The 15,712-nt window shown below is 40.4% G+C and overlaps 1 protein-coding gene across 1 annotated transcript in view; it reads left to right on the top strand.

The window, feature by feature from the left end:
- cspg4 (chondroitin sulfate proteoglycan 4) overlaps positions 1 to 15,712 on the top strand; it is a 68,369-nt gene that overhangs the window by 34,953 nt on the left and 17,704 nt on the right. Inside the window, exons 2-6 of the mRNA XM_034879159.1 lie at positions 3,085 to 3,248; positions 3,994 to 7,536; positions 8,959 to 9,147; positions 9,325 to 9,600; positions 12,739 to 12,915. Of these exons, the coding sequence (XP_034735050.1) occupies positions 3,085 to 3,248; positions 3,994 to 7,536; positions 8,959 to 9,147; positions 9,325 to 9,600; positions 12,739 to 12,915 (4,349 nt within the window). The remainder of the gene's footprint in view (positions 1 to 3,084; positions 3,249 to 3,993; positions 7,537 to 8,958; positions 9,148 to 9,324; positions 9,601 to 12,738; positions 12,916 to 15,712) is intronic.

The following is a 15,712-nucleotide window of genomic DNA, read 5'->3' as shown; positions in this document are numbered from 1 at the left end:
GAGGAGGAGGAAAGGGAAAGAAAGACAACAGGGTTATTCATTCAGTCCCTGGTGAAAGAGAGGAAGACTTCCTCAGAGCATTATAAATACAAGTGCAGTCAGTCATCAAATTATAGCCATCTGCATTGGCCTTAGACCAGGATTCTGCTTGACACACAATAAAGTAGTGTGAGGTGGGGAGTGGTAGCTAAATAGATCAGAGGCTGTCTTCTTTGGTGGTTAGACCTCCACACACAGACTGACACCAAGTGTGTCAGTAGCATGGAAGCTCCAGCTCACACTCTGAAGGAGGAGGGATGATATCATCCCCTACAGATAATGATGCCTTGTCACCTCAGCTACTTCCTATCTAGCCCAAGTCCCTTGGGCCTGGGTATAGAAGGTTGGACAATATATGGAAGATGGACAATGTAGCTGAGTGTTGTGTTATGAGTCTTGTGATGCTCCTTCTCAAAAGCACTTCAGATTTTTGTCTTCATCCTACAGGTGTGAGTAATCTTTTGCATACATGTTAGACAGCAAAGGTTTAAGCAAGATTGCAGAGACAAAAGAAGTGTCACAGAGCAGGACATTTAGACAGATAGATGCTTTAAAATGTCCTTTTCCTCCATGAAGCCAATTCTGTACAGAGCTTTAAAGAGCTTAGCTGGGGAACTAATGAATTCCAGGTCCAGGTACACTGCAGAGAGTAAACCTATTGTGTGTATTATTAGAAAATGTGCTCCTTTTCCTGAAGGCAACAGCAGCAAGCTGAATTTGAACCAGAAAATCCCCAGGCAGAATTGTCCTGGCATCGCTTACTCCTTCAGCTTTTTATCCCCATGCTAAGTGAACAATCCAGCAAAAGCTCGGGTTTAAGAACCATGGAGCTCATTGCGATTTTTTTTGTAAATGTAATTGCCTGTAAGAAAAGATCCTGTTCCCCCATTTTTCAGTTTCTGTCTGAATGCTTCTGTGCAATTAGCACTAGTGTTTCATTTGGAATACCCTAGCCTTACCAGAAACTCTCTGAACTGTACCATGATAGTCTCTGGCACAGTCAATAACAACAATAGCCTCAATGACAAAAAGGGTGTTTTTAAACTGGATTATGTGTAACTTTGATAATTTAATGTGATTCAGTAATATAACTGGTAATTTGCATGTTCAGCATGTTTCTTGTTTTGAATTGCCTGAAAGGATATCATTGCTTTAGTTTTGATGTTTTTCTCTAGTTTCTTTCTAGACTGGCTCTGCCTTCCTATCTACTTACATTCAATTTTCATTTCCCTTCAGTACTCTGTCTTGGTTCGCGGTATAGTGTTGGGTTTTCTCCAGCCAAATTTTTGGGGGGGTGGCTGTGAACGATGATTTAGAGGCCATGCGCAAAAGTTGCAGTTCCGTAATGACGGCGGAAAAAGATGCAAATAAAGCGATTCTGTTCGTTGTTGCCACTCTGACAAATATCCAGAAGTTAAAGCCCGAGCAAGAACAACCTATTCTGAGTTTTGTTGGTGGCCATGATGTTGTGGCCCTCCTCACCACGGGGTTCGGAAAAAATTTATTTTTCAGCTTGTTCCATTAGTGGTGAAGGAGATGGCTAATGCTAAATATAAGCCTTGTCGGTCTCTCTTATTGTTGCACATGCGCGTGACATACGTCCCGACCAAACGATTGGTTATGGCAGATACAGTGGGCTCTGGGCAGATCTAATAGTTTTAAACTTCAACAGAGTACCCGCCTTCAAGGAAGTCAACACTTGTCAGTGGAGAGTGGCCAGACTCTCTGAACAAATGAAATGTATGAGAGTCTGGAAGGACCAGGCTAGTTTCTTTTAGTTCATTAGTTAGAATTCACACAATGCAGTATGTGATCATCTAAAAAACTATTTTCTGTGACATTTATTTTTCAGAGCCTTCTTTGGCTGCAGGAGACGGGTGCTGTGCTGCAGTGTATAGTCGAATGGCTCTGTGTATTTGGCCCTGTGCTAAGACCCTTCATCACTGACTTTGTTCATGACAGAGCAGCCTTGGAACTAAAAGAAAACGCCTCGTGGTGAAATCACAAAAGCATGGGCACCATGATAAAAGCTTTGCTTTTGTCCTCGCTGAAATCAAAATGATTGTCTTTGTTCCCATTTTCCAGTGTTTGTTGCAGATCTACGGTGGAGGGGTTCATTTACAGGATGAGAAACCAAAGGACAAATGTAGCCCTCAGTGTTTTGAAGTTGGCAGCTTGGCATTAAAGTGGATGCAACACAGACACAAGCGGCCTTTTAAAGGCACACACACACACAGACGGCCACCTCCATACAAAGTCTTGAGAAAATACTTCTTCCATTTATAGCCATCAATTGGAATGTCTTATTCCCTGACTTAGTTGTGTCTGAGAAATTATTCTGTGAGATGATTTCCTCGTGGCATTAAACCCACTGCCCAGCTAGACTACTGGATGTTACTGTTGTTTAGGAGGGAATATTTTGTCCCTCAAGATCTTATAGGAATGTTCTAAGTTTGACACAGCAATCTCTCTCTCTGCTTCACCATTCCAAATATTCCAAAGTATTAGCATTGTGTAATGAGAAGACTGCTTTTTTTTTGCTGTGTCCCAATGAGTTTCTGTGTCTTGTCCCTTGTGAGGGCGAATGTGCGCCTAATGGAAAGTCCCAAGGCTAAGGCCATGGAAAACCCATGCGGAGGAAACAGGGTTTTTGGAGGTGGTCCAGTTTAATTTCAGTGCATGTGCACTGGGAAATAAGTGACTGCCCCAGTGGTTTACATTTTGTCGAGGCACTCGCAGAGCACAGTCCGAGGCAGGTGGCTGAATTTGCATATCACTGGAAACGAAACAGCTCAAGCCTGGGAAATCCTGCACCCCAAGATTCTACATGCCCAGAAAACCTCTGCAGGGGTAATGACTAAAGTCTCAGCAAGAAAATCCCTTTGAGGCAAGAGGAGCTCCTCTTCAGCTAGGAACAGCTGGAGAACACCTGATAATAGAAATCAGTCCTGAGCAAGTTGCACTGCAATGTGAGACGAAAAATGCTGACAAGTTGACATTGTGCCTCTTTCTCATCTTTAAATGTCTTATTTTCACCCTTCACAGAATCCTACTTTGGGGACAGTTACTGCAGTTTACAAGTCTTTCAAGATGTCACCTCCTTCCACCTGTCACTACAGATCAAGACAAGTCGGCGAAGTGGGCTGCTGTTTTTGGCCGCAGGAATAGAGGACTACCTGTTCCTTGAGCTCTTAAATGGGAAAATACAGGTAAATGGTTAACAAACTGTAAAGGAGGCTGAAGTATTGCACCATTTAGTTGCCCATTGTGTAGCCAAGGTTATCAATTTTGTCAGTCTTTACAATAGATGAATATTATCACTAAATTTGCTCAGTAGAGGATGCAAGACAACCATGGCTGTACTTTTGGCTAAAACAACTTCCAAAACCTGCATAACTTTCAAAGAAAGTTACATAAAAAATGACACAGCCTTGTCGGTCATGCATATGTAGGAATCACGTCGTTTAACTTTACTGAAACAAACCGCAGATCACGGATGTTACCAGTGAAACTGCTTACAACTAAAAACTTAGTTAACACTTTGAGTATACCTGAGGAATTTTCTGGGGTTGTAGATGCACTGCCTGGATAATAAATGGTAATATTACAATAACATTAAGCCTAAACTCAAGTGTTTTTTGTGTCAACAACGTAGCGCACATAAATGGTAAATGAGGGGATCCAGAAGTGAGCATTGGTAATGATATTTGGGTAATGTTATTCAAGAGAGAGTTTCTTCATAAATATTGACAGGCTTAAACTAAATTGTTGAAACCCGTCTTTGTTCATTTTATGAAAAGCATTCTCTTTAAACATTAGTCCTGAATCCCATCCATGTGCTGCCCATTTGTTTTATAATGACTCTACCAATGGAATACACTATAATGATCACCACCATATGACACAATAATACTATACAAATAAAATACATAGAACTTCTATGTTTTCCCTTAGGCTCGGATGAACATGGGTGCTGGCGAGGTGACACTGTCCTCATCCCAAGGAGTACAGCTGAACAACCTTCTGGAACACAAAATCTCACTCACACTGCAAGATGGCAAACTCACAATGACAATTGATGAGCTCTTCTCGACATATGTTCCTGTGGATGACGATGGCGAACAGCTCAATATTGACAAGGGCATTTGGCTTGGAGGAACAGGAGACCTGGACGCTGCCTACCTCAGCAATGCCATTCCCCCTTTCCGTGGCTGCATGACTCAGGTCAAATTTGAGTCCCACCAGTTTGATATTCTCAACACAGCGTTTAAACATTGCCAAGACACAAAGGAATCCTGCAGCAGTGAGTTTGAGGCTGGTGATGGGGAAGCAACTAGCTTCAGCACTCCTGATTCCTTTATGTCCTTCCCCACCTGGAGCGTGGCAAGTGGTGCTCCAAGGGTCTTAGAAGTCCTAATGAAAACCACCATTGAGGATGCGTTACTTGTTTTCCACCCTGGAATAGATTCAGACTTTATTGCTATTGGTGTTGTGAAAGGCTTTCTCAAAGGTATGCTGGATATTGGCAGTGGGTTGATGGTACTGGAGAATGCCCAAGTGCAGCTGGATGATGACCAGTGGCATAGAGTTAAGGTTCACATCAGTTCAGATTCTTTTGTCATTAATGTAGATAGCCAGTCTTCCTCCCTCCCTCTTGACTCGTCACAAAAATTGGACTTGGTGGGAAACTTGTATTTAGGAGGTATCCAGGGGAAAATGAAGGATGTCTTTCGTGAGAGCGGGTCCTTAAGTCACGTAGAGGAGGACATGACAGCCGAATCCTTCATAGGTTGTTTGAGCGAAATTAAAGTAAATCAAAAGTATAGAAGCCTTCAGGATGCTTTGGTGACCAAAGATGTACATGATAAATGTGAAGGAGAGGATTATGACTACTCAACGGAGGATGGACTAGAAGCAATTACAACTTCTCCACCTGTTATCATCCGATACGTGACTGACAACAATAATCAGCATTGCTACCCTACAGACGACATGCCAGAGATATTCAAAAATGTGACGAAACTTCTTGATGTTACCCCGTTGCTTGTGTTCGAAGGTGGGGAAGCTTCTCTTGATATCAACAACCTAAGCCCTACATTTGACCTCAGTGCTGCAGGAATGCGTCAGTCTCAGATAATCTTTACTCTCCAGAATGATCCTTGGTATGGCTTGATTGACATGAACACTAACACAAAACGCACACAAAAGTTCACTCTTCTCGATGTTGTCAATAAGAAAATTAAGTATATGCATGATGGAAATGAAAGGCATGCAGATCAAATTCAGTTGCAAGTGGTTGCTCAAAGTAACAGCTACCTTCCAGAATGTTTAAAAACTCCTCAGGAGTATATTCTCCCAGTTGAAGTTCTGCCCGTCAATGATATACCACAACTTAGTGGAGGAGAAATCACTATTACAGAAAACGGCAGAACTCGTTTGAGACCTAGCCTAATCAAAATCATGGATTCTGACACACGCTGTGATGAATTAGTAGTAACTGTAACCTCAGAGCCTTCCATAGAAGTTGGTTACTTAGAAAACGGTCAGCAGCCAGGAAGAAGCATCTCAGAGTTCACTTGCAGGGAATTGAAAGATGGAAATATATATTTCATACACAGAGGGGGTCGTGCTGCTGAAATTACCTTGGAGGTGTCTGATGGACAGTCAGTCAGCCATTCAACTACTTTTAAGTTATCTGTGACCCAGCCACATATGACTGTTGTCACTAACACCGGCCTTATGTTGTCTCAAGGAAGCAACGCATCCATAGGTGTTCAAAATCTGGCTGTCATTGCTCATCCTCGTAATGGAGTAATTATGTATAACGTCACACAACCTTTGATGTTTGGAGAACTCCAGATAATGACAAGTGAAAGAATGTACAAGCAGGTTACAACTTTCCATCAATCTGATCTGGATCAAGACCGTATTAGATACGTAAGCACAGACTCAAGTGACCAGGAAGATACTGTAAAGGAGCGCATTCAGTTTGATGTCCACCTGGGACAGTTCTCTCTCTGGAACAACACCTTCTTGGTCAAGATCATCCCTTCACAAGTGAAAGTTTCTATCCTGGTTCCACTGGAGATTAAGGCCGGTGAAGAGCAAACAATCAGACCCACAATGCTTCAAGCCCAAGTTAAAGGGAAAAACCCAGACCCACAAACTGTAAAGTACATCATTGTCAAGCCTCCAACACTCGGTAGTCTCCAGTTGTCAAACAGGCAGTTGGCTGAGGGTGACATCTTCACTGAAAAGGACATTTTGAACAGTGCTGTTAGCTACAGGGTGCGAGCTGGGGATAGTGTAGATCAGTTTCAGTTCAGAGTGTTTGCTGATGATCGGTATTCCCCTCTATACACCTTTCCAATAACCATCCTCGCTAATGCAGCTGCTCCTTCGTTGACCAATGAGAGGCTGGTTGTCTTGCAGGGTGGTGAGCATACTCTGAACAAAGACAATCTTTGGGTGCATTCTCCAGGTTCCACAGATTTTGTGTACAGGGTCACACAGGGGCCAAAATATGGGCGACTGATAAGGGCCTCCCCACCCGGGCAGCCTAGATTTGAGGGGGCAATAAGAGTATTTAGTAATGAAGACCTCCAGTTTGGAAGGCTTATTTACAAGCACGATGGCTCCAAGACAAGCACTGATGAGTTTCTTTTTTCAGCTTTTGATCAAGCAGCAGAAAGTTCAGACAATGAAGAAACAATGACTGGTGTTTTCAGAATTTCTATCCAAACCAAGAATGAGCATGCTCCTGTGAGGGTTGTTGACAAAGTCTTCAATATAGTCCGCCACGGTCAGCGTCTGCTAACAACAGATGTCATCCAGTTTAAGGATGACGACTCAGGTTTCAATGACACCCAAATTGTCTACGCTCGTGAGGGAATCCTCTCAGGCAACATTGTCTCAACATCTAATCCCTCTCAGCCGCTTTTCCGTTTCACACAAGCCGATCTACGAGATAAGAAAATCCTCTTCATTCACCACGGAGCAGACCGGGAACGCTTCTCACTGCAGGTGTCGGATGGCTTCCACAAGAGCACCGCGCTGCTTGATATCCAGGCAGGCGAGCCCTACCTGCGTATAGTAAACAACACAATCATTGTCATCGACCATGGAAGCACCAAGACCCTAAACACCACTCTATTGAGCGCTGACTCCAACATGGACATCAGAGATGACAGTGAGATCAAGTTCCAGGTCATATCGCCACCCAGCGACGGCAGGATTATTGTGAGTGGGATTGAGGCTTCAGAGTTCACTCAGGAGGATCTGAAAAAAGGTGTTGTCTCATATGAGCATAATTATGAGAGTATGAGGTCCAAGGACTCCTTCAGCTTCTCTGTCCAAGCAAGAGGACATTCTGAAGAAAGCACATTTAGAATTAAAATATTCAAGCAAGGTTACTTCTCTGAGCCTGAGGTGATAACCAATGAGGTCATCATTTCCTATGAGGGAGAGCACACCGTAATCACCCAGGACAATCTCAAGGTAATGTTTACTGAGTCCTTACAATATGAAATTTATTTGTTTTTACCAACTGGAATATTTTTCAGTTCACAAATCTACCATTAATTTGATTTGCTACACCTACTCTTTAAAACCCACACTTGTTTTTATTTATCAAGTAACTGTGTGAAAGAACATTGTCTTTGTCTTTTTCAAGTTTATTTTCTCTTTGTGCAATAGATTGTTCACATGACTAATTGAAGCATACTGTTTTTTGTATACCCTCTCTCTAATCTACGTTATAGCCACATGAAAGCAGGGCTAAATATGACGCATGTGCAGTTGCTGCTTTTAATCTAGTTTATGTACTAAATTACAGTCTAGTAAGTGTGGAAAACAGAGCACTAAGTATCCCCAGAGGAGCGTCCTGAAGCCTACTGTAATTTATAAGAGGAGCCTGCCTGCACTTCAACTTAAAGGCAATTAATGAGGTTTACATTTTTAGTCCATTCTTAACACATTCTCTGAATACACTGTAACTATCTCGACTTTTGACATATCTGAAGTAAAATGTTCTTTTATTTAAACTTTCACCATTTCACCATAAAATTTCACCATAGTGTACACATTTTAAACCTGTCTAGAGACTCATATTTCTTTATTGACTAGAGAAATATGTATTAAATATATCCTTGACAGAATGGCTTTTACAAAAGGTAAAATATTGACTTGAGCTTTTTTCAATGTGTGTTCTTACTAAGAAATGGAAAGATCTTCAGAAATATTGTGAAATGCAAGATTGACTGCTAAACACCCCATGGCTTCAGGCTCCAATGAGTTTATTAAAGCTTCTCAGTAGGGTTACCATAAATCTGCCTGTGTGTAAATCTGCAGCATGACTTTAAACATTACCAAATGGCATGGAATGTTTTTTTTAAGTTTCTGTTTGCCATACAGTCCCAGTTATCCGATTAAATACTTCTATGCATGTACCTTTAGGTATAAACTGTAATTAAGTTGACAGTGCTCTATTGTGGTGCTTAATACACAACACATAAATGTAGTGTGCTGAAATTCACACATCAACACTGTTCCTGTACTACAAGGAAATGAGAAAGGGAATCCAACTCCAGATGTTTAAAATACTACCTTTAAAACACTACTGCCAATTTTAAATGAAAACTGTTCCATAAGCGTATTTGATTTGTTTTACCAACTGTGACTGAGGCAGTTGCAAAGCCGTCTGCTATTTTTGTCAGCTGTGAGTAGTTTCTCTATTTCCATTGTGCATTAGATTGGGGGAACACAGTGCCTGTCATTATCTAAAAGTCCCTTTTAGTATGTATTTAATCAGCCAGAAGGCTGAGTAATGTTACTACCCACAAAACATTTAGATGATCCTTGTACAAAAAAGAGATAAAAAAAATAAATAATAAATGAAGAGTGTGTACCTTTGTCTTTTAGGTCGATCAAGCTGATATTCTTCCTACAGAAATGGTGTTCACCATTAAAAACCCTCCTCGTCTCGGCCATGTGGTCAAGCTGACAAACAGCTCAGACAGCACAGCCTCACCTGTCCTCAACTACATTCACTCCTTCACTCAAGAGGATATTGATCAGGGACACATTCTCTATGTGTCTGCATCCATCCAGGTATGTTGTCATTTATTGTATTCCGTTGACGTGAATCAGATGTGGCAGCTTGTGCGCTTTCATATTCACTCTTTGAGTAAAATCAGACAAAAGACAAACCTCAGTCTCGGATGAGTCTAAGGTTCAAGGTCTCTTTTTAGTATATCAATAATTTATTTGAACATCCATCTCTTTCAGGGCAATGACGACTTTACAGTTGATGTCAGTAATGGTTTCACGACAGTAGAGGACCTGCAAATCTCTGTGAACATCGTGCCCCAACGCATCCCCATCCAGACTTTCAACTTTACAGTGAAGGAAGGCCTCAGCAGACCAATTAACACCGAGATTCTTAACATCGCGCATCCCTTCTACAGCTTAGAGAACATAGACTTTGTTGTGGAAGAGCCACCACAGCACGGGGACATCCGTTACCTGGATGGAGACGAACTTACTTACTTTACATGGGAAGAGGTACGTAAGGATATAATAAAAGAAATATATAAATGACCAATTACGTCACATATGCCAACAAAAAAGATCAACACAGATCTCCAAAACAGTCACATCTCCCTTCTTCCTTACTAAAAATAATACTGCTTTTTTTCCCTTTTCTTGTGTTTTACCACCTTTGTATGATCCCTCACTAAGTCTCAAAGACTTCTTAATCAACAATCATGTAAAGTGTCTTTAAGATATGACATGCTATGCTACTTGTTTTACTGGCTTGATTAGCTACTGGGTAATTAAGTAGGTCATTGGGCATTTGCCTTTGTCAATAATTCAGCTCTTCTCCTCTTTATGCGTAATTTCAAGTTATGATATCTTCTAGGTATGCATATACCAATCTTTATAACTGCATTCAATTTGCATATTTTGCAACTCTAAATTACCAGCATCCTCACAAAATACTACAGGAGTACTTGCAAAAATATGAAAATATTAAATCATCAAAAAAAAACGTTTTTCCATTTGGTTTCTCTTGTTGGTTTTGAAGTTCCACTGTGATTATTGGCAGTAAATGCCTTGGTGTACATGTATTGCCGTCATACCCAAAATTTTGGGTCCTTTAACTAACCATTTTTTAGGATTAAGTTGATTTGATTAATCATATATTTAGAGCTCCTAGATTTTCTTTGGAGAGAGTTTTTTATGCAGTATTTTTGTCAGTCTGCAACCAAACCCTTCCCTTAAGATCCCAAAAAACCCAATAATCCATATTTTATCCTGTTTTAATAACTCCAGGGAGTATAACATCTTCCTCTCACGACTAGATCACTGTGGCTGTTCAGGAGGATAAAGCTTCCCTCGTTTACTTCTTAGTGCTGTTTTGGATTTGTAGTGTTGTAACAGATAGAGAGGAGAGGGGGAATCTGGGAGCTGCTGCAGCACACTTATCTGGTCTCTGGTGTTTGGAAAATATTAAAAATGCGTTAGTAGTTACCGGTGAAAAAAAACCATGCATTCTAAGACCACATAGGTTCCTGGAGATGGTTAGACCCATATGTTATAGCTACAACATTGAGTCCTGGTCTGCCTCTACTCCTCTCTACTTTGCTGAAGCATTGTGGAAAAAATGACGATGCCATTGGACCACCTGAAGCCCAAATAATTGGCCCGGTATATTCCTATAATAATGTGTGAGTGCACACAAGCTTTCTGTGCTATGCTACTACCAGACTCACTCACACTGTCTCTCAAATATCCCAATGTGCAACTATAATGGGTCTAGTGCATAGCACATTGTACTGAGCAAAAATGAATATAGATATAATCATCTGCCTGGATGGAAATGTCACAGAGAAAGGCCTTTCTTTAAACTGCTTTTTATGTATGCTCTGTGTGTACACTTTTTCTGTTTTAATTTGCTATTATGCTCAGAAAATGAAACACAGTCAGTTCTCCCAAATGAGTACCACATTGAAGAATAAATGTCCAAGCCTCAGTAGGCGCAGCATTTAAACCAGACCATAATTGTTTCAAAATCAAAGTCGGATGTGTGTGTTTTTTTCCCCCTCTAAGTTCAATGCTGTTTCAAGCCGACATTGGACTAACTGTGTAATTTTGCAATATATTCATCAGTTGGGGTAGTTCACTGAGGTCATGAAAAGTGTCCAGTTACATCTGGGGTGTGCAGCAAGAAAAACTAAGATTGTTCAAGAGTGTCTACATGAACACCAACCACAAAAAAAGTAAAGCTACTCTGTGTAATCACAGCACTGATATACTATACTCCTGAATGCCTTTAGTAACATGTGTAATGTTGAGTGGGATCAACACTACTCCAGTACACCTCAAGTCTACATACATCAGGTTAAGCTCCATCGGGTCTCAATGAGGTCTTCCATCTGTGGAAGCCTATTAAAGTCCACACAGGCAGCTTTATTTTTCACACAACGTTTTTCTGGGAAGTAAGCAAGCTGACTGTAAAACATTTATATTTCTAATTTTTCAAAATAGAGTAAGCACATAGAATCTGAGATCTTACATCAATCAAAATATATATTGACATCTGCATCCGTCTTTCTCTGAGTAAATTTGAAGGCCACCTGTCCAACAACCACCCAATGTTTATTGGCCCAGCCAGCAGACTGATTGTCTCACTTACTTTCCCTGAACAGTAATGATGATGGCGGTTGTTATTCAAGAAGGATGCCCATCATATGGGATCCATTTGGCACTTCCTGCTCTCTGAAGCGGGTCCTCTCTTTACAACCGTTGACTGGCTTTTGTCAAGACAAAGTTCCAATTGTCGTCTTGCAGAGAAGGATCCTTAGTCTCTGGAAATTTGTCAGGAAGTATCTAAAAATGAAAAAGGTTATGTAGGCAGATTATTTTATTCATACTTCAGGACTCTGAAACAACACCACAGGATGCTGGGTCCGCAGGTCCTGTTTGCCATCTAACTCATGACGCCGGATGACGGATTCCTTTGTGCATCTGGTTTCCCTCAAGGTTTCGGACTACAAGGGATATTCTCCCTGTTTATGTGCTGCTGCCAGACTTTAAGGGACCTGATCATAGCTTTTATCTCAAAACTTTGAAAACCTATATCATCTGTTTAGGACAACAAAAGAAATAATGTACAGTATACCAGGCCTGGCATTTCCTCATTTTAGGGACAAGGCCACTTGACGGTTTAAGTCGGTTTAAGTATAAAGAATGATTTTTATTTTTAATACATAGTATAACTATCAATGGGGGGAGCCTTATTGTGTTAATGTTTTTGTAGGCTACACAGCATTCTGTATAAATGTCAATCAAAGGCAAAAATTGGATTTCATCATTCTTTTTGTTTACTTTTGAGCATCATCACCTTGTGTAAACTGCCCTAAATTCCTCCCCTGGTGTATACTGTACGGAAATAAAAGTCTGTTAGAACACAAACAGAATGTTCTTATCTCCTGTCCCCATGTCAACACACACATGACAGGTTTGTGGTTTCTCAAAAGCTGTTTTCTTTGGATATGGGCATGAAGAGACACAGTCACACTGTTAAATTGTATTCTACCTTTTAGGCCCACCCAGACTCTGCCTGTTTTATGATGTTTCCTACCATTCAGGTCTGATTCAAATTTGAGTGACAACAGGATCGTTTTTTGTCTTCTCCAGATAAAACTTGGACACATCTACTACATGCATGACAGCACAGAGAGCAAAGAGGACAGTTTTACACTCTCTGCCTCGGCTTATGAGATTGATCGCCGGAGCCTCCCTGTCACCATCGCGGTGACTGTCATACCAGTCAACGATGAGCCGCCACATTTGACACGTAATACAGGACTGGAGGTAATATTTTGCTCTTTGTGCATTTGCTCATACTTTGAGTTTACTCCCAATGGTAAACATTCTAGCTTTAGGAAAAATCTTTCATATCTATTAAAAGTACACTTTTAGTTTGTTGAATACTTTTTTCCTTTAGCACATTTCAACTGATGAGAATTCAAGCTGACCACAAGCTTCACTTTGTGTGAAGAGGAAAGAGCAAACATTTTATTGCGACCTTTCAAAACAAGGGAGTACTCTATACTGAGAAGAGGAAACTGTGGAGTAAAAATTACTTTCAGGTTTAAGTCAGTTCACATGATCACCTCATGGTACCTTTGTGTATATATTTGTTTTCACTCCTGCAAAATGCTGAAAATAAGAACTAGTCCAATTTATCAATGTAATTGACCGACTGTATGTTCTCTCACATGCTCCAGACTTTGCAATATTTGTATGATGCCCAAGCCACACGAAATATAAAAGAACAGCAGACAAATGGCTATACAACAATAATGATGATTTTGATTCTGACATGTTGAATAGGGGTCATTCTCTTTTTTTAATTACCTCATAGTGCTGCTTGACTGCTGTACGCTTGATCTTGTATCAGTTTGCGTGTAACTGCTAATTTAGAAGTCCCGAGAAATACAACACTCAAAAGGCATTGTGTTGAAAGGATTATTTTCATTAGAGGTTCAAGCTGCTATGAAAACTTTGTTTAAAGAATGAATGAACTCTGAATGAACTTTCTCACATTTACACTGTATAGCTTCAGCTGCAGCTACAGTCGGCTGTCATGAATCCTGGATGAAGTAAGAATGAAATTCACTTAAAGTAAAATAAATGCAGTGAATATTTTGCTAGACAATGAAGTATACTGACCTCGAAGACAATGAAGGATACTGACCTCAAAGACATTGAGAACAGCAGTGGCCTCCACAGCATGGTTGTTTTTATAACCAGCCATAAAATAGAAGTGAATTAGCATATTGTCAGCTTAATGTTGCCAATGAATCATATAAGCCCTACAAGTATAAGAGGGCAATGATTCACTACTGTGTGAACTCAAGCTGAATTTTAGGTACACCATAACAGTATCTGTAGTATTTCAATGTAGTCTTAGTTTGCACTAGAGCAGCGGGAACAATATATTATTAACACAGTACCTATTTATCCCTTTATCTCAAACATCACTGTTATTGCATGATTTGCTAAATTCCATACTGAATAGTTAACTTTCATAAAATGTGAAATATTTAATCTGTACTTGATATTAGTTTATATTTTTGAGATTTATATTTGTCTTATTTACACAATACAACTGTGTACAACTCTAACCTTAGAGTATTACTCATCACATCAATCTAAGCCAAAGATTCCATCCATCTCCGAGCAAGCATCACTCGAACATCGCACTCAGTGTGAAAGAGAGTCTGAATGAGTGTCTCAACAGATATTAAACAGATACCTAGCTTTCTAATATTTCTTACTGTTTGCTCACTCTTTTTTCCAGTATGTTCGTGACATCAAACATGCCAGAAGAAAAAAAAGAAAGCTCACTTGTCTACTGACAATAGCAAATGAGTCCATTGTTTCCTTTTAGTGGGTTTTTCCATATTTAAAAAATTTGTGCTAATTTTTGTGGAAAAAGGTTCAAATGAAAGTTATTGTTGTGATCAGGCTTCAAATTACGGAATAATAATGTGGAAGTAAGCTAGATTCATGGATATGATCATTCTGATAGCTTTTTGACTCCCAACTCATTTGCTATTTATTGAAATAGACAATAAAACAATTCAGTCCCAGTCGGATATTTGTCAGTTTAGAGTGTACACCACCCTAATATGAATATACCGGTGATACTGATGATAAACATCTCAAAATTTGTCACTGTATCAATCCCCAAAATACGAGGCACAGAGGAAATAATACATTAATCAAGTTGATCAAAAAGATAGCAAAATAGTACATGAAAGAAAACATCTCACCTATATTTCCTCTCAGGAAGTGGTTTGTTGAATAACATCTTTATGTAATTTCTTTATATAATTGAGTCTAGTTTTAGAGTGTGTTTGGAACTTGCTTTCTAACTGATTTACATCGGAAAGAAAAGTTTTAGAGGCTCAATTAAATAGATTCTACTGTAGGAGTAGGCAAGCAGTTGGAAAAAGCCAGCAGTAATCAGCTCACAGAACTGGAAACCAACTGTGTCATTCAGCCCTCCCTGCTCTGCCTGCGGCTCCGCGTCTCCCTGGCAACCCGTATTTTTGGAAAACCAAGATGGTCGATGAGACCACGGCTTTCTGGCACAGTGAGGGCAGCATCCAATCCCTGTGCCTCCTCTGCTGCGGCTGCAATATGTAACATAATGATATGTGGATGTCTCCCCACACAGAGCCCGGGCTGGCCCAGCAGCAGCACTTGGATTGATTTAAAGCAGGAAGTGTGTATGTGTAGTGACCTCTGCAGCAGATGATGAGACACGATGACTAACATGGCCACGATCAGGCTCTGTTTAAGCTCAACATTGATCCCAGTTGGCCCAGTATGTAGGATACAGCTGGTCTCGATTATGGTTTACCCAAGTCTCTGTCTGTCTCTGTCTGGTTCTACTTGACTTAGCTGTATCTCAAATGTTGTCCCTCTGGGTCAGTCCAACGTTTTCACATCAGACTTTGTCTTATCCTCTCTATCTAGCTATCTATCTAGCTATCTATCTATCCATCAGCCATCCATCTATCTATTTCTCTCTCTCTCTCTCTCACTCACTCTCTCTCTCTCTCTCTCTCTCTCTCTCTCTCTGTCTTTCTCTCTCTCT

The sequence above is a fragment of the Etheostoma cragini genome, chromosome 8 (genome assembly GCF_013103735.1).
Source record: "Etheostoma cragini isolate CJK2018 chromosome 8, CSU_Ecrag_1.0, whole genome shotgun sequence".
Lineage (NCBI taxonomy): Eukaryota > Metazoa > Chordata > Actinopteri > Perciformes > Percidae > Etheostoma > Etheostoma cragini.
This window is presented reverse-complemented; position numbering and strand designations above follow the sequence as displayed.